General features: G+C 45.7%; 1 protein-coding gene across 2 annotated transcripts in view; it reads left to right on the top strand.

Annotated features, from left to right (window-relative positions):
- Nucleotides 1-16565, top strand: part of LOC128689247 (protein spaetzle 5) — a 50391-nt gene that overhangs the window by 18339 nt on the left and 15487 nt on the right. Inside the window, exons 3-6 of one of the 2 annotated variants that reach the window (XM_070086445.1) lie at nucleotides 5424-5508; nucleotides 6044-6234; nucleotides 13102-13257; nucleotides 15165-15204. In XM_070086445.1, coding sequence (XP_069942546.1) covers nucleotides 5424-5508; nucleotides 6044-6234; nucleotides 13102-13257; nucleotides 15165-15204 — 472 coding nt within the window. The remainder of the gene's footprint in view (nucleotides 1-5423; nucleotides 5509-6043; nucleotides 6235-13101; nucleotides 13258-15164; nucleotides 15205-16565) is intronic. The other variant, XM_070086444.1, reaches the window with a different exon arrangement.

A 16565-nucleotide genomic window follows, 5' to 3' on the forward strand; every position in this document is an offset into this window, starting at 1 on the left:
AACCATGCCTCTATCCAGGAAAAAATTTCTCCTCCTATTCCATGTGCTTTAATTTTCCTCAACAGTCTCTGATGTGGGACCCTGTCAAAAGCCTTACTGAAGTCCATATACACAATATCATATTCATTACCATGATCTACCTCCTCAAATACCTTAGTGAAAAAAGTTAATAAATTCGTAAGGCAGGAACGCCCCTTTGTAAAACCATGCTGAGATTCGTTGATTAATTTATGCTTTTCAAGGTGGCTACGAACTGCCTCGGCAATTATTGATTCCATAAATTTTCCCACTATGGAGGTCAGGCTTATTGGTCTATAGTTCGAAGCTAAGGACCTGTCACCTGTTTTGAAAATAGGTATCACATTTGCCATTTTCCACTTATCTGGCACCATGCCAGTTTGTAGTGATATGTTGAAAAGATTAGCCAAAGGTGTGCTAAGCTCCTCTTTACATTCCTTTAGAACCCTTGCATACAGTTCATCAGGGCCTGGGGATTTGTTAGGTTTTAATTTATCTATTTGCCTAAGGACCATGTCACTTGTGACCCTAATAGTGCACAGTTTATTATCGTCCTGTTCTACATAATTTATCATTACTGGAATATCGCTGGTATCCTCCTGTGTAAAAATTGAGAGGAAGTGTGTGTTAAAAATTCTACACATTTCCTTATCACTGTCAGTGAGCTGACCCGAGGAACTTTTGAGTGGGCCTATTTTGTCCCTGATCTTACTTCTGTATACCTGAAAGAATCCTTTTGGGTTAGTCTTCGATTCTCTTGCAACTTTAACCTCATAATCTCTTTTTGCTTTTCTAATTCCTTTTTTTATTTCTCTCTTTAACTGAATATATCGATTTCTCAATTGCCCCTCTCCTCTTTTGATTTGCCTATATATGCCTCTCTTTTGACCAATCAGATATTTTAATCTATTGTTCATCCATTTAGGATCATTTTTGTTTGATCTGATTTCCCTATTTGGAACATAATTTGACTGAGCAGCTAGAACTATGCCCTGGAAAGCATCATATCGGCAACCATCACCACCTACCTGACCCTTAGTCAGGTCATTCCAGTTCAGCCCACCTAAGTAATTTTTCAGTCCTATGAAATCAGCCAAGCGAAAGTCAGGGACGGAGACTTGATTGCCATTATTAGGGGAATTCCATGATATATTAAAACTGAGTGATTTGTGATCACTTTCCCCAAGCTCATCATTAACCTCAAGATTATTAATTAGTGTTTCCCTACTGGCAAGAACCAAGTCAAGGAGGTTATTTCCCCTAGTTGGCTCTGTCACAAACTGTTTTAAAAAACAATCCTGGATCGTATCAAGAAAGTCACCTGACTCTAAATTTCCTGTCAAATTGCTCCAGTCAATCTGTCTATAGTTGAAATCTCCCATTAGCACAACATTTTCGTATGTAGATGCCTTACGAATTTCGTCCCATAGAAGTTTACTGCACTCCCTATCAAGATTTGGGGCCCTGTAAATCACACCCAAAATTAGTTTTTCTCGGCCCTCGAGAAGCTGTAACCAAACAGATTCAGTGGCTGACGCTTCTAATTTAATATCTTGTCTAACACAACAATTTAAATTGTCTCTGACATACATCGCTACTCCACCACCTTTCCTGTTGACCCTGTCAGTGTGGAATAATTTATAGCCTTGTATGTGACATTCAGAGGGCATCTCTCTATCTTTCAGATTGAGCCAGGTCTCTGTTATAGCAATAATATCTATGTTTCCTGCACTTGCAATTAATCTTAGCTCATCTATCTTATTTCTTACACTCCTGCTATTAGTATAGTAAACCTTAAGGGAGCTAGTCCCTTGCTGCCCTCTGCTGTCCCCCTTTGTTTGCTGACCTGATCTATTGTCTTTATTTATAACTTCATGCTGAATGCCTTTTATACATTTACTGTTTCCAACCCAAGTGTTGCAACCTGCTTGTTTCCCACACACACCCATTCCTCTATCTTCCATCAGTTTAAAATCATAGGCATTTCACCAATGGCCTTCTCAATCGAGTCTGCAAGTGCTACCACCCCAGCCCCAGAGAGATGTACCCCATCCCTTGCATACATATCATGTTTGCCATAAAAGTTGTTCCAGTTGTCAATGAATGGGATTGCAAGTTCCTTGCAGTATCTGTCTAGCCAGCAATTTACACCAATTGCCCTAGACAACCATTCATTTCCTACTCCCCTTCTAGGCAAGATGCTACATATGATTGGGATCCCTCCCTTAGACTTAATGAAATCTATATCTGACCTGTACTTATCTAGCAGCTCTTCTCTCCTACCCTTCCCAATATCATTTCCACCAGCACTGAGACAGATAATGGGCTTGTTCCCATTACCTGACATGATATTATCCAGCCTGTTGACAATGTCCCCAACACCAGCTCCAGGGAAGCACACTCTATCTCTCATCTTCTTATTCCTATTACAAAAAGCACGGTCAATATATCTTACCTGAGAGTCACCAACCACAAGAATGCGCTTACCTCCATTAGCAGGGGCAGTAGTACCCTTACCTTCACTGGCCACTGAAGTACATTCATCCTGAAGAACAGAGAAGCGATTTCCTACCTTCAGATCTTCACTCTTAACTTTCCTTACTCTGATGCGCCTTCCATTACTGTGAACCACTCGCCACTTGTAGCAGGTGCTGGACTGCACCTCACTGCTGGTAGCCGTTGCTACCTCCCCAACTACAGCCTCCTCACAGCGAGAGACAGACTGCACCTCACTTGAAGCCTCATTCCCCACAACTCCAGCCACCTCACACTCTCTCCCAGACCCATTGAAGTGGTCCTTCAGCCTCCTAATCTCCTCCTGGAGAAGCAAGACCTCCTCCTTCAACTCTCCAACCTCAATTTTTAAAACACTGCAGAAGCAAGCCATGCTTTGTAACCGTCCACACTAATCCCCAAAGCAGCTCAGGGTCTGTGACCTCACGTGACGACTGACCACTGACGACTCCCAAGGTGGAGAAATTTTTTCCTGGGTAGAGGCATGGCTGACAAATAGGCAGCAGAGAGTTTGCGTTAATGGGGAGAAATCAGAACGGGGGCACGCTCAAGTGGTGTTCCGCAGGGGTCAGTGTTGGGCCCGTTGTTGTTCACAGTTTACATAAACGACATAGATGAGGGAATAAATAGTGACATAAATGCATTAGTGTTCGCAATAAAGCTAACAGAATCCTTGGCTTCATATCTAGAAGTATAAATAATAGAAGTTCTCAAGTTGTTATTCAACTCTATATATCTTTGGTTAGGCCTCATTTAGACTATGCTGCACAGTCCTGGTCACCGTATTACAGAATTGATATAAATGCTCTGGAGAAATCTTCCCTATGAGGATAGACTGAGGGCCCTGAATCTGCACTCTCTCGAAAGGCGCAGAATTAGGGATGATATGATCGAGGTGTATAAATGGAAAACAGGAATAAATAAAGGGGATGTAAATAGCGTGCTGAAAATTTCCAGCCAAGACAGGACTCGCAGCAATGGTTTCAAGTTGGAAAAAATCAGATTCAGGAAGGATATAGGAAAGTACTGGTTTGGTAACAGAGTTGTGGATGAGTGGAACAAACTCCCGAGTACAGTTATTGAGGCTAAAACGTTGTGTAGTTTTAAAAATAGGTTAGATAAATACATGAGTGGGTGTGGGTGGGTGTGAGTTGGACCTGACTAGCTTGTGCTACTAAGTTTGATGCCGTGTTCCTTCCTTAAGTGGAAGTGACCTGACTAGGTGGGTCATTGGGCTAATCCGGGGGGACATGAGCTTGCTTCGCATGGGTCAGTAGGTCTGCTGCAGTGTTTCTTCATTCTTATGTTCTAACTGACATCAGTGACATACTATGTAGAAAGCCCCTTGTTATCCACAGCATTTCCGGGAAATTAGGTTCAGTTTGCCCCCAGGATGCGACCTACATCAGTCGGCTAACACCGATGTACCTATTTACTACTAGGTGAACAAGGACAGCAGGCGTCTTAAGGAAACACGCCTTAATTAATGTTTACAGCCGTACCGGGGATTGAATCACAGACCTCAGGGTGGTAGCTGAGTGCGCTACCAACCCAGCTATCAACCTGAGAAGCAGCGAGTTGGTATCGCCAAGTGTGACTCAGAGTTGAGCAGAAATGTTCCGTCTACGTCTGAAATTTATAACAAAATATTGGCTTCTGGAGATAAATTTCAAGCAGAGATGTATTATAAAAGCAGACAGCAGAGATGTATTATAAAGGCAGGCAGCAGAGACGTATTATAAAAGCAAGCAGCAGAGACGTGTTATAAAGGCAGGTAGCAGAGACGTATTATAAAGGCAGGCAGCAGAGATGTATTATAAAAGCAGACAGCAGAGATGTATTATAAAGGCAGGCAGCAGAGATGTATTATAAAGGCAGGCAGCAGAGACGTATTATAAAAGCAGACAGCAGAGATGTATTATAAAGGAAGGCAGCAGAGATGTATTATAAAAGCAGACAGCAGAGATGTATTATAAAGGCAGACAGCAGAGATGTATTATAAAAGCATACAGCAGAGATGTATTATAAAGGCAGGCAGCAGAGATGTATTATAAAGGCAGACAGCAGAGATGTATTATAAAAGCAGACAGCAGAGATGTATTATAAAGGCAGGCAGCAGAGATGTATTATAAAAGCAGACAGCAGAGATGTATTATAAAAGCAGACAGCAGAGATGTATTATAAAGGCAGACAGCAGAGATGTATTATAAAGGCAGGCAGCAGAGATGTATTATAAAAGCAGACAGCAGAGATGTATTATAAAAGCAGACAGCAGAGATGTATTATAAAGGCAGGCAGCAGAGATGTATTATAAAGGCAGACAGCAGAGATGTATTATAAAAGCAGACAGCAGAGATGTATTATAAAGGCAGGCAGCAGAGATGTATTATAAAGGCAGGCAGCAGAGATGTATTATAAAGGCAGACAGCAGAGATGTATTATAAAGGCAGGCTGCAGAGATGTATTATAAAGGCAGACAGCAGAGATGTATTATAAAAGCAGACAGCAGAGATGTATTATAAAGGCAGGCTGCAGAGATGTATTATAAAGGCAGACAGCAGAGATGTATTATAAAGGCAGGCTGCAGAGATGTATTATAAAGGCAGACAGCAGAGATGTATTATAAAAGCAGACAGCAGAGATGTATTATAAAGGCAGGCTGCAGAGATGTATTATAAAGGCAGACAGCAGAGATGTATTATAAAAGCAGACAGCAGAGATGTATTATAAAGGCAGGCAGCAGAGATGTATTATAAAGGCACGCAGCAGAGATGTATTATAAAGGCAGACAGCAGAGATGTATTATAAAGGCAGGCAGCAGAGATGTATTATAAAAGCAGGCAGCAGAGATGTATCATGACTCTCATATCTAAGACGTAGGTATCTTTCAGGGATTATGTGTCATTCCTGATAAAGAGGAACAAGAGACTGAACGACTTAGTAGCTGATCCAGTCCTCAGCAACATTCTCAATGATGTAAGTATCATAATGATGTATCATTAAGATGTCAAGAGTTTTTTTCAAAACACACTTTCATTGAGAGAACGTTTCGCTCTATGTAGAGCTTTGAAAGATAATGAGATAATAAAGCTGTATGTAAAGCAAATCGTTATCTGGATAAAGGCTTTCTTCACCACGTGTGATTTTCTTCAGTATATCCGGCAGTCTGCCAGTTGGAGTCTCCTCACTGGACTCCCTCTGCCAGACTCATCGCAACAATCTTCACTTTATATATAACCTACTTATATTTTCCAAGCTATAACATAAGCGTTGTTAATTTTATTCGATATATAGTGAGTGGTTTGCCTTAATATGCGGCACTCAGAATGGCCGCCTCCAAAATGTAATTCTCTAGTAATGTTAGATGTTTATATGAAGGCAGTAAAGTTCGGCCTAAAAGTCAGATAATGTAATATTGTGGGTTGGACTTATAGGTGGGTGGGAATGGTTGGTTTAGGCCTTGTATAGGCCAGTAGTCCTTCTACAGTGTTCTTACGTTATGTTCTCACAGTCACCTGCTCCAGTAGAAGAGTCAGTGCTGAGCACTCGGTTCGGTGGAGACCTGGAGCAGGAGTCCCCAGTGTGCGCCTCCAAGGAAACACTTATATATCCCAAGAGAGGCAAGACAACAAAGGACGACTGGGTGTTCGTAGTGAACCAGGAGAACGTGCAGCAAGCTCTTAGAGTGGAGAAATGCATCAAGTAAGTGCTGACCTGGGACACAGCTCTGTTTGTTTGGTGGGAATGATATTGAATCTTCTTATGAAAGAGATGGATAAATAAGATAACTTTTGATTACTCCTTCACAATCACCTTAAAATGCACCAACACTCACATACATATCTTCAAAACCTATTTTTTTTTTCGCTATACAACCGAGCTACAAGTAGGACTCAGCCCACGATGCCTCTTTCACCGGCCACATATGTCACTGCGCATGATGCTTCCCTCTTCTCGATGCCTGATGCCCAGGATGATCCACTCCTGATGAATCGTGCTTCTGAAGAGTCTGTCATTTGTCCCAGATGAATCTTGTCAGTCATGATGCGAGAATGACTTGAAGAATGTTGTGTGAGACAAACTTGAAGAATGTTGTGTGAGACAAACTTGAAGAACGTTGTGTGAGACAAACTTGAAGAATGTTATGTGAGACAAACTTGAAGAATGTTGTGTGAGACAAACTTGAAGAACGTTGTGTGAGACAAACTTGAAGAATGTTGTGTGAGACAAACTTGAAGAACGTTGTGTGAGACAAACTTGAAGAACGTTGTGTGAGACAAACTTGAAGAACGTTGTGTGAGACAAACTTGAAGAATGTTGTGTGAGACAAACTTGAAGAACGTTGTGTGAGACAAACTTGAAGAATGTTGTGTGAGACAAACTTGAAGAATGTTGTGTGAGACAAACTTGAAGAACGTTGTGTGAGACAAACTTGAAGAACGTTGTGGGGAGCAGAGGGGTGAGTTGTATTGGCAGGGGAATGAGTTGTAGGGGCAGGGAAGTGAGTTGTAGGTAAATGGGATTGAGTTGTAGGGGCAGAGGATTGAGTTGTAGGGGCAGGGGATTGAGTTGTAGGGGCAGGGGATTGAGTTGTAGGGGCAGGGGATTGAGTTGTAGGGGCAGGGGATTGAGTTGTATGGACTGGGGAGTGAGTTGTATTGGCAGGGGAGTGAGTTGTATGGGCAGGGGAGTGAGTTGTAGGGGTAGAGAAGTGAGTTGTATGAGCAGGGGATTGATTTGCAGGGGCAGGGGATTGAGTTGCAGGGGCAGGGGATTGAGTTGTATGGGCAGGGGAGTGAGTTGTATTGGCAGGGGAGTGAGTTGTATGAGCAGGGGAGTGAGTTGTAGGGGCAGGGGATTGAGTTGTAGGGGGAGGGGAGTGAGTTGTAGGGGCAGGGGAGTGAGCTGTAGAGGCAAGGGAGTGAGTTGTAGAGGCAGGGGAGTAAGTTGTAGGGGCAGGGGATTGAGTTGAATGGGCAAGGGATTGAGTTGAAGGGGCAAGGGGTGAATTGTATTGGCAGGGGAGTGAGTTGTATGGGCAAGGGATTGAGTTGTAGGGGCAGGGGAGTGAGTTGTAAGGGCAGGGGAGTGAGTTGTAGGGGCAGGGGATTGAGTTTAGGGGCAGGAGAATTAGTTGTAGGGTCAGGGGATTGAGTTGTAGGAGCAGGGGAGTGAGTTGTAGGGGCAGGGGATTGAGTTGTAGGGGAAGGGGAGTGAGTCGTAGGGGAGTGAGTTGCAGGGGCAGGGGAGTGAGTTGTAAGGGTAGGGGATTGAGTTGTAGGGGCAGGGGGTGAGTTGTAGGGGTAGGAGAATGAGTTGTAGGGGCAGGGGGGTGAGTTGTAGGGGCAGGGGGTGAGTTGTACGGGCAGGAGGATGAGCTGTAGGGGCAGGGGAGTGAGTTGTATGGGCAGGGGATTGAGTTGTAGGGGCAGGGGATTGAGTTTAGGGGGTTGAGGATTGAGTTGCAGGGGCAGGGGAGTGAGTTGCAGGTTCAGGGGAGTGAGTTGTAAGGGCAGGGGGTGAGTTGTATTAGCAGGGGAGTGAGTTCTATGGGCAGGGCGTGAGTTGTAGGGGCAGGGGGTGAGTTGTAGGGGCATGTGAGTGAGTTGTATGGGTAGGGGATTGAGTTGTAGGGGCAGGGAATTGAGTTGTAAGGGCAGGGGAGTGAGTTGTAGGGGCAGGGGATTGAGTTGTAGGGGCAGGGGATTGAGTTGTAGTGGCAGGGGAGTGAGTTGCAAGGGAAGGGGATTGAGTTGTAGGGGCAGGGGATTGAGTTGTAGGGACAGGAAATGAGTTGTAGGGGCAGGGGAGTGAGTTGTAGGGGCAGGGGAGTGAGTTGTATGGGCAGGAGAATTAGTTGTAGGGTCGGGGGTGTGAGTTGTAGGGACAGGGGTGTGAGTTGTAGGGGCAGGAGAATGAGTTGTAGGGTCAGGGGAGTGAGTTGTAGGGGCAGGGGTGTGAGTTGTAGGGGCGGGGGGGTGAGTTGCAGGGGCAGGGGAGTGAGTTGTAGGGGCAGGGGGTGAGTTGGGGCAAGGGTGTGAGTTGTAGGGGCAAGGGTGTGAGTTGTATGGGAAGGGGAGTGAGTTGTAGGGTCAGGGGAGTGAGTTGTACGGGCAGGGGTGTGAGTTGCAGGGGCAGGGGAGTGAGTTGTAGGGGCAGGGGGTGAGTTGTAGGGGAAGGGGAGTGAGTTGTAGGGGCAGGGGAGTGAGTTGTAGGGGCATGGGGGTGAGTTGTAGGGGCAGGGGAGTGAGTTGTAGGGGTAGGGGGGTGAGTAGTAGGGGAGGGGAGTGAGTTGTAGGGGCAGGGGGTAAGTTCTAGGGGCAGGGGGTTGAGTAGTAGCGGCAGGGGAGTTGTAGTTGCAGGGGAGTGAGTTGTATGGGCATGGGGTGAGTAGTAAGGGCAGGAGAGTGAGTTGTATGGGCAGGGGAGTGAGTTGTAGGGACAGGGGGTGAGTTGTAGGGGCAAGGGAGTGAGTTGTAGAGGCAGGGGAGTGAATTGTAGGGGCAGGGGGGTGAGCTGTTGGGGCAGGGGAGTGAGTTGGAGGGGCAGGGGGTGAGTTGTAGGGGCAGGGGAGTGAGTTGTAGGGGCAGGGGGGTGAGTTGTAGGGGCCGGGGGGTGAATTGCAGGGGCAGGGGAGTGAGTTGTAGGGGCAGGGGATTGAGTTGTCTGGCCTGGGGAGTGAGTTGTATTGGGAGGGGAGTGAGTTGTATGGGCTGGGGAGTGAGTTGTAGGGGCATGGGAGTGAGTTGTATTAGCCGGGGAGTGAGTTGTAGGGGCAGGGGATTGAGTTGTAGGGGCAGGGGAGTGAGTTGTATGGGCAGGGGATCGAGTTGTAGGGGCAGGAGGGTGAGTTGTATGAGGGCAAAGGAGTGAGTTGTAGGAGCAGTGGGTGAATTGTATTGGCAGGGGAGTGTGTTGTATGGGCAGGAGAATGAGTTGTAGGGTCAGGGGATTGAGTTGTAAAATCATGGGAGTGAGTTGTAGGGGCAGGGGATTGAGTTGTAGGGCAGGGGAGTAAGTTGTAGAGGTATGGGAGTGAGTTGTAGGGGCAGGGGAGTGAGTTGTAAAGACAGGGGATTGAGCTGTAGGGGCAGGAGAATGAGTTGTAGGGTCAGGGGTGTGAGTTGTAGGGGCAGGGGAGTGAGTTGTAGGGGCAGTGGAGTGAGTTGTAGGGGCAGGGGGGTGAGTTGTTGTGGCAGGATAATGAGTTGTGGGTGCAGGAGAATGAGTTGTAGGGTCAAAGGAGTGAGTTGTAGGGGCAGGGGAGTGAGTTGTAAGGGCAGGGGATTGAGTTGTAGGGGCAGGAGAATGAGTTGTAGAGTCAAGAGAGTGAGTTGTAGGGGCAGGGGAGTGAGTTGTAGGGGCAGGGGATTGAGTTGTAGGGGCAGGAGAATGAGTTGTAGGGTCAGGGGAGTGAGTTGTAGAGGCAGGGGAGTGAGTTATAAGGGAGTGAGTTGTAGGGGCAGGGGATTGAGTTGTAGGGGCTGGGGATTGAGTTGTAGGGGCAGGGGATTGAGTTGTAGGGGAAGGGGAGTGAGTTGTAGGGGAGTGAGTTGCAGGGGCAGGGGAGTGAGTTGTATGTGTAGGGGATTGAGTTGTAGGGGCAGAGGGGTGAGTTGTAGGGGCAAGGGGGTGAGTTTTAGGCGTAGGGGAGTGAGTTGTAGGGGCAGGGGGGTGAGTTGTAGGGGCAGGAGGATGAGCTGTAGGGGCAGGGGATTGAGTTGTAGGGGCAGGGGATTGAGTTTATGGGGTTGAGGATTGAGTTGCAGGGGCAGGGGAGTGAGTTGCAGGTTCAGGGGAGTGAGTTATAGGGGCAGGGTGTGAGTTGTATTAGCAGGGGAGTGAGTTGTATGCGCAGGGGGTGAGTTGTAGGGGCAGGGGGTGAGTTGTAGGGGCATGGGAGTGAGTTGTATGGGTAGGGGATTGAGTTGTAGGGGCAGGGAATTGAGTTGTAAGGGCAGGGGAGTGAGTTGTAGGGGCAGGGGATTGAGTTGTAGGGGCAGGGGATTGAGTTGAAGTGGCAGGGGAGTGAGTTGTAAGGGAAGGGGATTGAGTTGTAGGGACAGGAAATGAGTTGTAGGGGCAGGGTAGTGAGCTGTAGGGGCAGGGGAGTAAGTTGTAGGGGCAGGAGAATGAGTTGTAGGGTCAGGGAAGTGAGTTGTAGGGGCAGGGGAGTGAGTTGTAGGGGCAGGGGTGAGAGTTGCAGGGGCAGGGGAGTGAGTTGTAGGGGCAGGGGGGTGAGTTGTAGGGGCATGGGAGTGAGTAGTAGGGGCAGGGGAGTGAGTTGTAGGGGCACGGGGGTGAGTTATAGGGGCAGGGGAGTGAGTTGTAGGGGCAGTGGGGTGAGTAGTAGGGGGAGGGGAGTGAGTTGTAGGGGCAGGGGGTAAGTTCTAGGGGCAGGGGGTTGAGTAGTAGCGGCAGGGGAGTTGTAGGGGCAGGGGAGTGAGTTGTATGGGCATGGGGTGAGTAGTAAGGGCAGGAGAGTGAGTTGTATGGGCAGGGAAGTGAGTTGTAGGGACAGGGGGTGAGTTGTAGGGGCAAGGGAGTGAGTTGTAGAGGCAGGGGAGTGAATTGTAGGGGCAGGGGGGTGAGCAGTAGGGGCAGGGGAGTGAGTTGGAGGGGCAGGGGTGACACCGTGACCTGGTGACACCGTAGCCTGGTGACGCCGTGGCCTGGTGACACCGTGGCCTGGTGATACCGTGGCCTGGTGACACCGTGGTCTGGTGACACCGTGACCTGGTGACATCGTGGCCTGGTGACGCCGTGGCCTGGTGACACTGTGGCCTGGTAACACCGTGGCCTGGTGACACCGTGGCCTGGTGACGCCATGGCCTGGTGACACCGTGGCCTGGTGATACCGTGGCCTGGTGACACAGTGGCCTGGTGACACAGTGGCCTGGTGACACCGTGGCCTTGTGACACCGTGGCCTGGTGACACCGTGGCCTGGTGACACCGTGGCCTGGTGACGCCGTGGCCTGGTGACACCAGGCCACTGTCAGTGAAGACAGTAACTGTATCATTCAACTTGTTATCTTCCACAGTGAAGACAGTAACTGTATCATTCAACTTGTTATCTTCCACAGTGAAGACAGTAACTGTATCATTCAACTTGTTATCTTCCACAGTGAAGACAGTAACTGTATCATTCAACTTGTTATCTTCCACAGTGAAGACAGTAACTGTATCATTCAACTTGTTATCTTCCACAGTGAAGGCAGTAACTGTATCATTCAACTTGTTATCTTCCACAGTGAAGGCAGTAACTGTATCATTCAACTTGTTATCTTCCACAGTGAAGGCAGTAACTGTATCATTCAACTTGTTATCTTCCACAGTGAAGACAGTAACTGTATCATTCAACTTGTTATCTTCCACAGTGAAGGCAGTAACTGTATCATTCAACTTGTTATCTTCCACAGTGAAGACAGTAACTGTATCATTCAACTTGTTATCTTCCACAGTGAAGGCAGTAACTGTATCATTCAACTTGTTATCTTCCACAGTGAAGGCAGTAACTGTATCATTCAACTTGTTATCTTCCACAGTGAAGACAGTAACTGTATCATTCAACTTGTTATCTTCCACAGTGAAGGCAGTAACTGTATCATTCAACTTGTTATCTTCCACAGTGAAGACAGTAACTGTATCATTCAACTTGTTATCTTCCACAGTGAAGGCAGTAACTGTATCATTCAACTTGTTATCTTCCACAGTGAAGACAGTAACTGTATCATTCAACTTGTTATCTTCCACAGTGAAGGCAGTAACTGTATCATTCAACGTGTTATCTTCCACAGTGAAGACAGTAACTGTATCATTCAACGTGTTATCTTCCACAGTGAAGACAGTAACTGTATCATTCAACTTGTTATCTTCCACAGTGAAGACAGTAACTGTATCATTCAACTTGTTATCTTCCACAGTGAAGACAGTAACTGTATCATTCAACTTGTTATCTTCCACAGTGAAGACAGTAACTGTATCATTCAGCAACGTGTTATCTTCCACAGTGAAGACAGTAACTGTATCATTCAACGTGTTATCTTCCACAGTGAAGACAGTAACTGTATCATTCAACGTGTTATCTTCCACAGTGAAGACAGTAACTGTATCATTCAGCAACGTGTTATCTTCCACAGTGAAGACAGTAACTGTATCATTCAACGTGTTATCTTCCACAGTGAAGGCAGTAACTGTATCATTCAGCAACGTGTTATCTTCCACAGTGAAGACAGTAACTGTATCATTCAACTTGTTATCTTCCACAGTGAAGACAGTAACTGTATCATTCAGCAACGTGTTATCTTCCACAGTGAAGACAGTAACTGTATCATTCAACGTGTTATCTTCCACAGTGAAGGCAGTAACTGTATCATTCAGCAACGTGTTATCTTCCACAGTGAAGGCAGTAACTGTATCATTCAACTTGTTATCTTCCACAGTGAAGACAGTAACTGTATCATTCAACGTGTTATCTTCCACAGTGAAGGCAGTAACTGTATCATTCAACGTGTTATCTTCCACAGTGAAGGCAGTAACTGTATCATTCAACTTGTTATCTTCCACAGTGAAGGCAGTAGCTGCAACTTTGGAATGCCACTACCGGGGAATGCAAGAGCAGTGTGTCGCCAGAAGTACGTGTACCGGAGAATGCTGACTGTAGCCAGCAACAGCATTGATCCCGAGGAGGTGCTTATGCCCTCCTGCTGTGTTTGTTATGCCAGGTGAGCCCATTATAAGGCTAGTGAGAGGTAGGTATTCAGTAAGTAATCCCAGGTGTGTCAGGTCACCACCATCCTTGACCTTACCTTCAAGGTCTTCACCAGAGTTCGTCATAAGAACATAAGAACGAAGGAACACTGTAGAAGGCCTACTGGCCCATGCGAGGCAGGTCCAAGTCTCCTACCGGCTTAAGCCAATGCACCCAACCTAGTCAGGTCAGGTCACATTGACTTAAGGGAGGAACACGGCAACCGACCTGGTAGCACAAGCTATCAGGTCCAACTCACACCCACCCACATCCACTCATGTATTTATCCAACCTATTTTTAAAGCTACACAACGTTCTGGCCTCTATAACTGTACTTAGGAGTTTGTTCCACTCATCCACAACTCTATTACCAAACCAGTACTTTCCTATATCCTTCCTGGGAGACTGAGAAAATGGTTTTGGCAATGTTTGTATCAGCGGTCGGCAGCTAGGCAAGGCTTGTTGCCTCTGTTAGTTACACAGACTGACACTTATTATTGCGTAGAGACATAGATGTGCAGGGAGTTAACTTTGGTATTTTGGTATTAATTTTCAATGGCCTTTATATACTCTTGAACTATAATTATGGTTATATCCATTTATATTTTGGATATATACTTATTACGTGATGTTCAATGATACAGTAGTGTGTTGGTTATGTCACGTTTAATAAGGCACAGAGTGTGATTTTGGCTGGTAAAGCAACGATATAAAGCAACGACATAAAGCAACGACATAAAGCAACGACATAAAGCAACGACATAAAGCAACGACATAGTTATAGAGGTTTTGTATTAATTAATGCTGACTGTTTTGTGGCCGAGAGTATTAGGTTAAACTATGTTAAACTATGTTATGTTCATGTTAGTCAAGGTGAGTCATGATGTCAAGTTGGTTTTGGGGTAAAAACAAATTATATCATTATTTTTCACAATGTATATTAATATGCAAGGGAAAAATTTCCGGGATTAATTTATATACTTTTTTTGGCCAGTTCTACTTATCTGATCGACAGCTTAAAACCATAACGCTAACGTAAGCTGCAAGATTAGTTATGTTAATAACGCCGTAGAGCTACTCTTGGTTGACGTCGTGAATGTCTCACTTCAGTTGTGCTTCACGTCGTGAATGTCTCACTTCAGTTGTGCTTCACGTCGTGAATGTCTCACTTCAGTTGTGCTTCACGTCGTGAATGTCTCACTTCAGTTGTGCTTCACGTCGTGAATGTCTCACTTCAGTTGTGCTTCACGTCGTGAATGTCTCACTTCAGTTGTGCTTCACGTCGTGAATGTCTCACTTCAGTTGTGCTTCACGTCGTGAATGTCTCACTTAAGTTGTGCTTCACGTCGTGAATGTCTCACTTCAGTTGTGCTTCACGTCGTGAATGTCTCACTTCAGTTGTGCTTCACGTCGTGAATGTCTCACTTCAGTTGTGCTTCACGTCGTGAATGTCTCACTTCAGTTGTGCTTCACGTCGTGAATGTCTCACTTCAGTTGTGCTTCACGTCGTGAATGTCTCACTTCAGTTGTGCTTCACGTCGTGAATGTCTCACTTCAGTTGTGCTTCACGTCGTGAATGTCTCACTTCAATTGTGCTTCACGTCGTGAATGTCTCACTTCAGTTGTGCTTCACGTCGTGAATGTCTCACTTCAATTGTGCTTCACGTCGTGAATGTCTCACTTCAGTTGTGCTTCACGTCGTGAATGTCTCACTTCAGTTGTGCTTCACGTCGTGAATGTCTCACTTCAGTTGTGCTTCACGTCGTGAATGTCTCACTTCAGTTGTGCTTCACGTTGTGAATGTCTCACTTCAGTTGTGCTTCACGCCATGATTCTCATATCAGCCGTGTCCAGTCATAAGAAACATTTTTCTCTTCACAGGGACCAGACTTTCGACATATCTGCCTTGGTCAGGAAGTAGGTACGGTTATCACCATTCCTCTTTTATATGTATTATGTAGATTATACAAACTTTATCACTGTATCTAAACAATGCTTTATCACCCTGTGCTATACTTTGTTTATTACTCTTCAAGAAGTTAGAGTTGTTATTTGTAGTTATCCTTCATCCCTTTCTAAACACACACACACACACACACACACACACATATCCACTGCTCCGAGGCTATGGGTCCCACAATTTACACCAGAGGTGGACCCCAGCCTATATATATATATATATATATATATATATATATATATATATATATATATATATATATATATATATATATATATATATATATATATATATATATATATATATATATATATATATATGCAATAAGATCACAGTAAACAGGTGATTTCAGAATATGCAAAACATTATCAAGGAACAATGCAAGGAATTCCTTGCATTGTTCAAATCTCTAGTAAGGCATGCAGGGGACGAGATGAAAAGCTGTAAGCCTTCTCCCTGAAAGCTGGCTGCCTTGGATCAAACGTGTAGCTCATGCTACACGTCAAGGTATTGTCCAGTGTGGGTAGATTGGTAAAGCACTGCGTACCTTGTCCTAAGGTTCGTAGGTTCGAGTCTCCTTCAGCCAGAGATCAGTGTTTGTATATATATATACTGCTCGTGGAGGCTAGTACACCAAACGAGGATGAAATTAGCTCTGAAGCACCCACACCATCGTATGTCCTCGGACTACGGTACAACATCTACTTCTACTAGGTGCGTGATTCTTGTAGGATTTTTTGGTCCCATGGGTTAGTGTGTCGTGAATTTTCGCTTACTATGAGGCGGACTAAAACAACACCCGTTCGAATCCTTGGCTAATCGCAGTGTTCTTATTCTGAGAGAGCCAGCAGCAGGTTATAGACCCTCACTGCGCTGTTCTGAGAAAACTTCCCCTCACTCCTTCAGATGCAGCCTTGCAACAATGCATACCTCCTGATGATGCACTGAGAAGTGCGAAAGTACTTGAGCTAAAGATTTCCAACCCCTGTGGCTTGTCTCGCATAGGTAAGAGCACCTGTCTGCGATTGTTTGCACACACACACACACACACACACACACACACACACACACACACACACACACACACACACACACATATATATATATATATATATATATATATATATATTGTAACCACAAAAGAGTAGTACTGATCATTAACAATACTGCGACTAGCCGAGGATTCGAATCCATGTTGTTTTGGCTCACCTCATGGTGAGTTAAAATCACACATGGTGCTCTAACCCATGGGACCACACACTGTCCAGCGCCTTGTTGAATACAGCCAGGGGTCTATTGGTAATCACCCTTACGTATGCTGG

The sequence above is a fragment of the Cherax quadricarinatus genome, chromosome 18, assembly GCF_038502225.1.
Source record: "Cherax quadricarinatus isolate ZL_2023a chromosome 18, ASM3850222v1, whole genome shotgun sequence".
Classification (NCBI taxonomy): Eukaryota; Metazoa; Arthropoda; class Malacostraca; order Decapoda; family Parastacidae; genus Cherax; species Cherax quadricarinatus.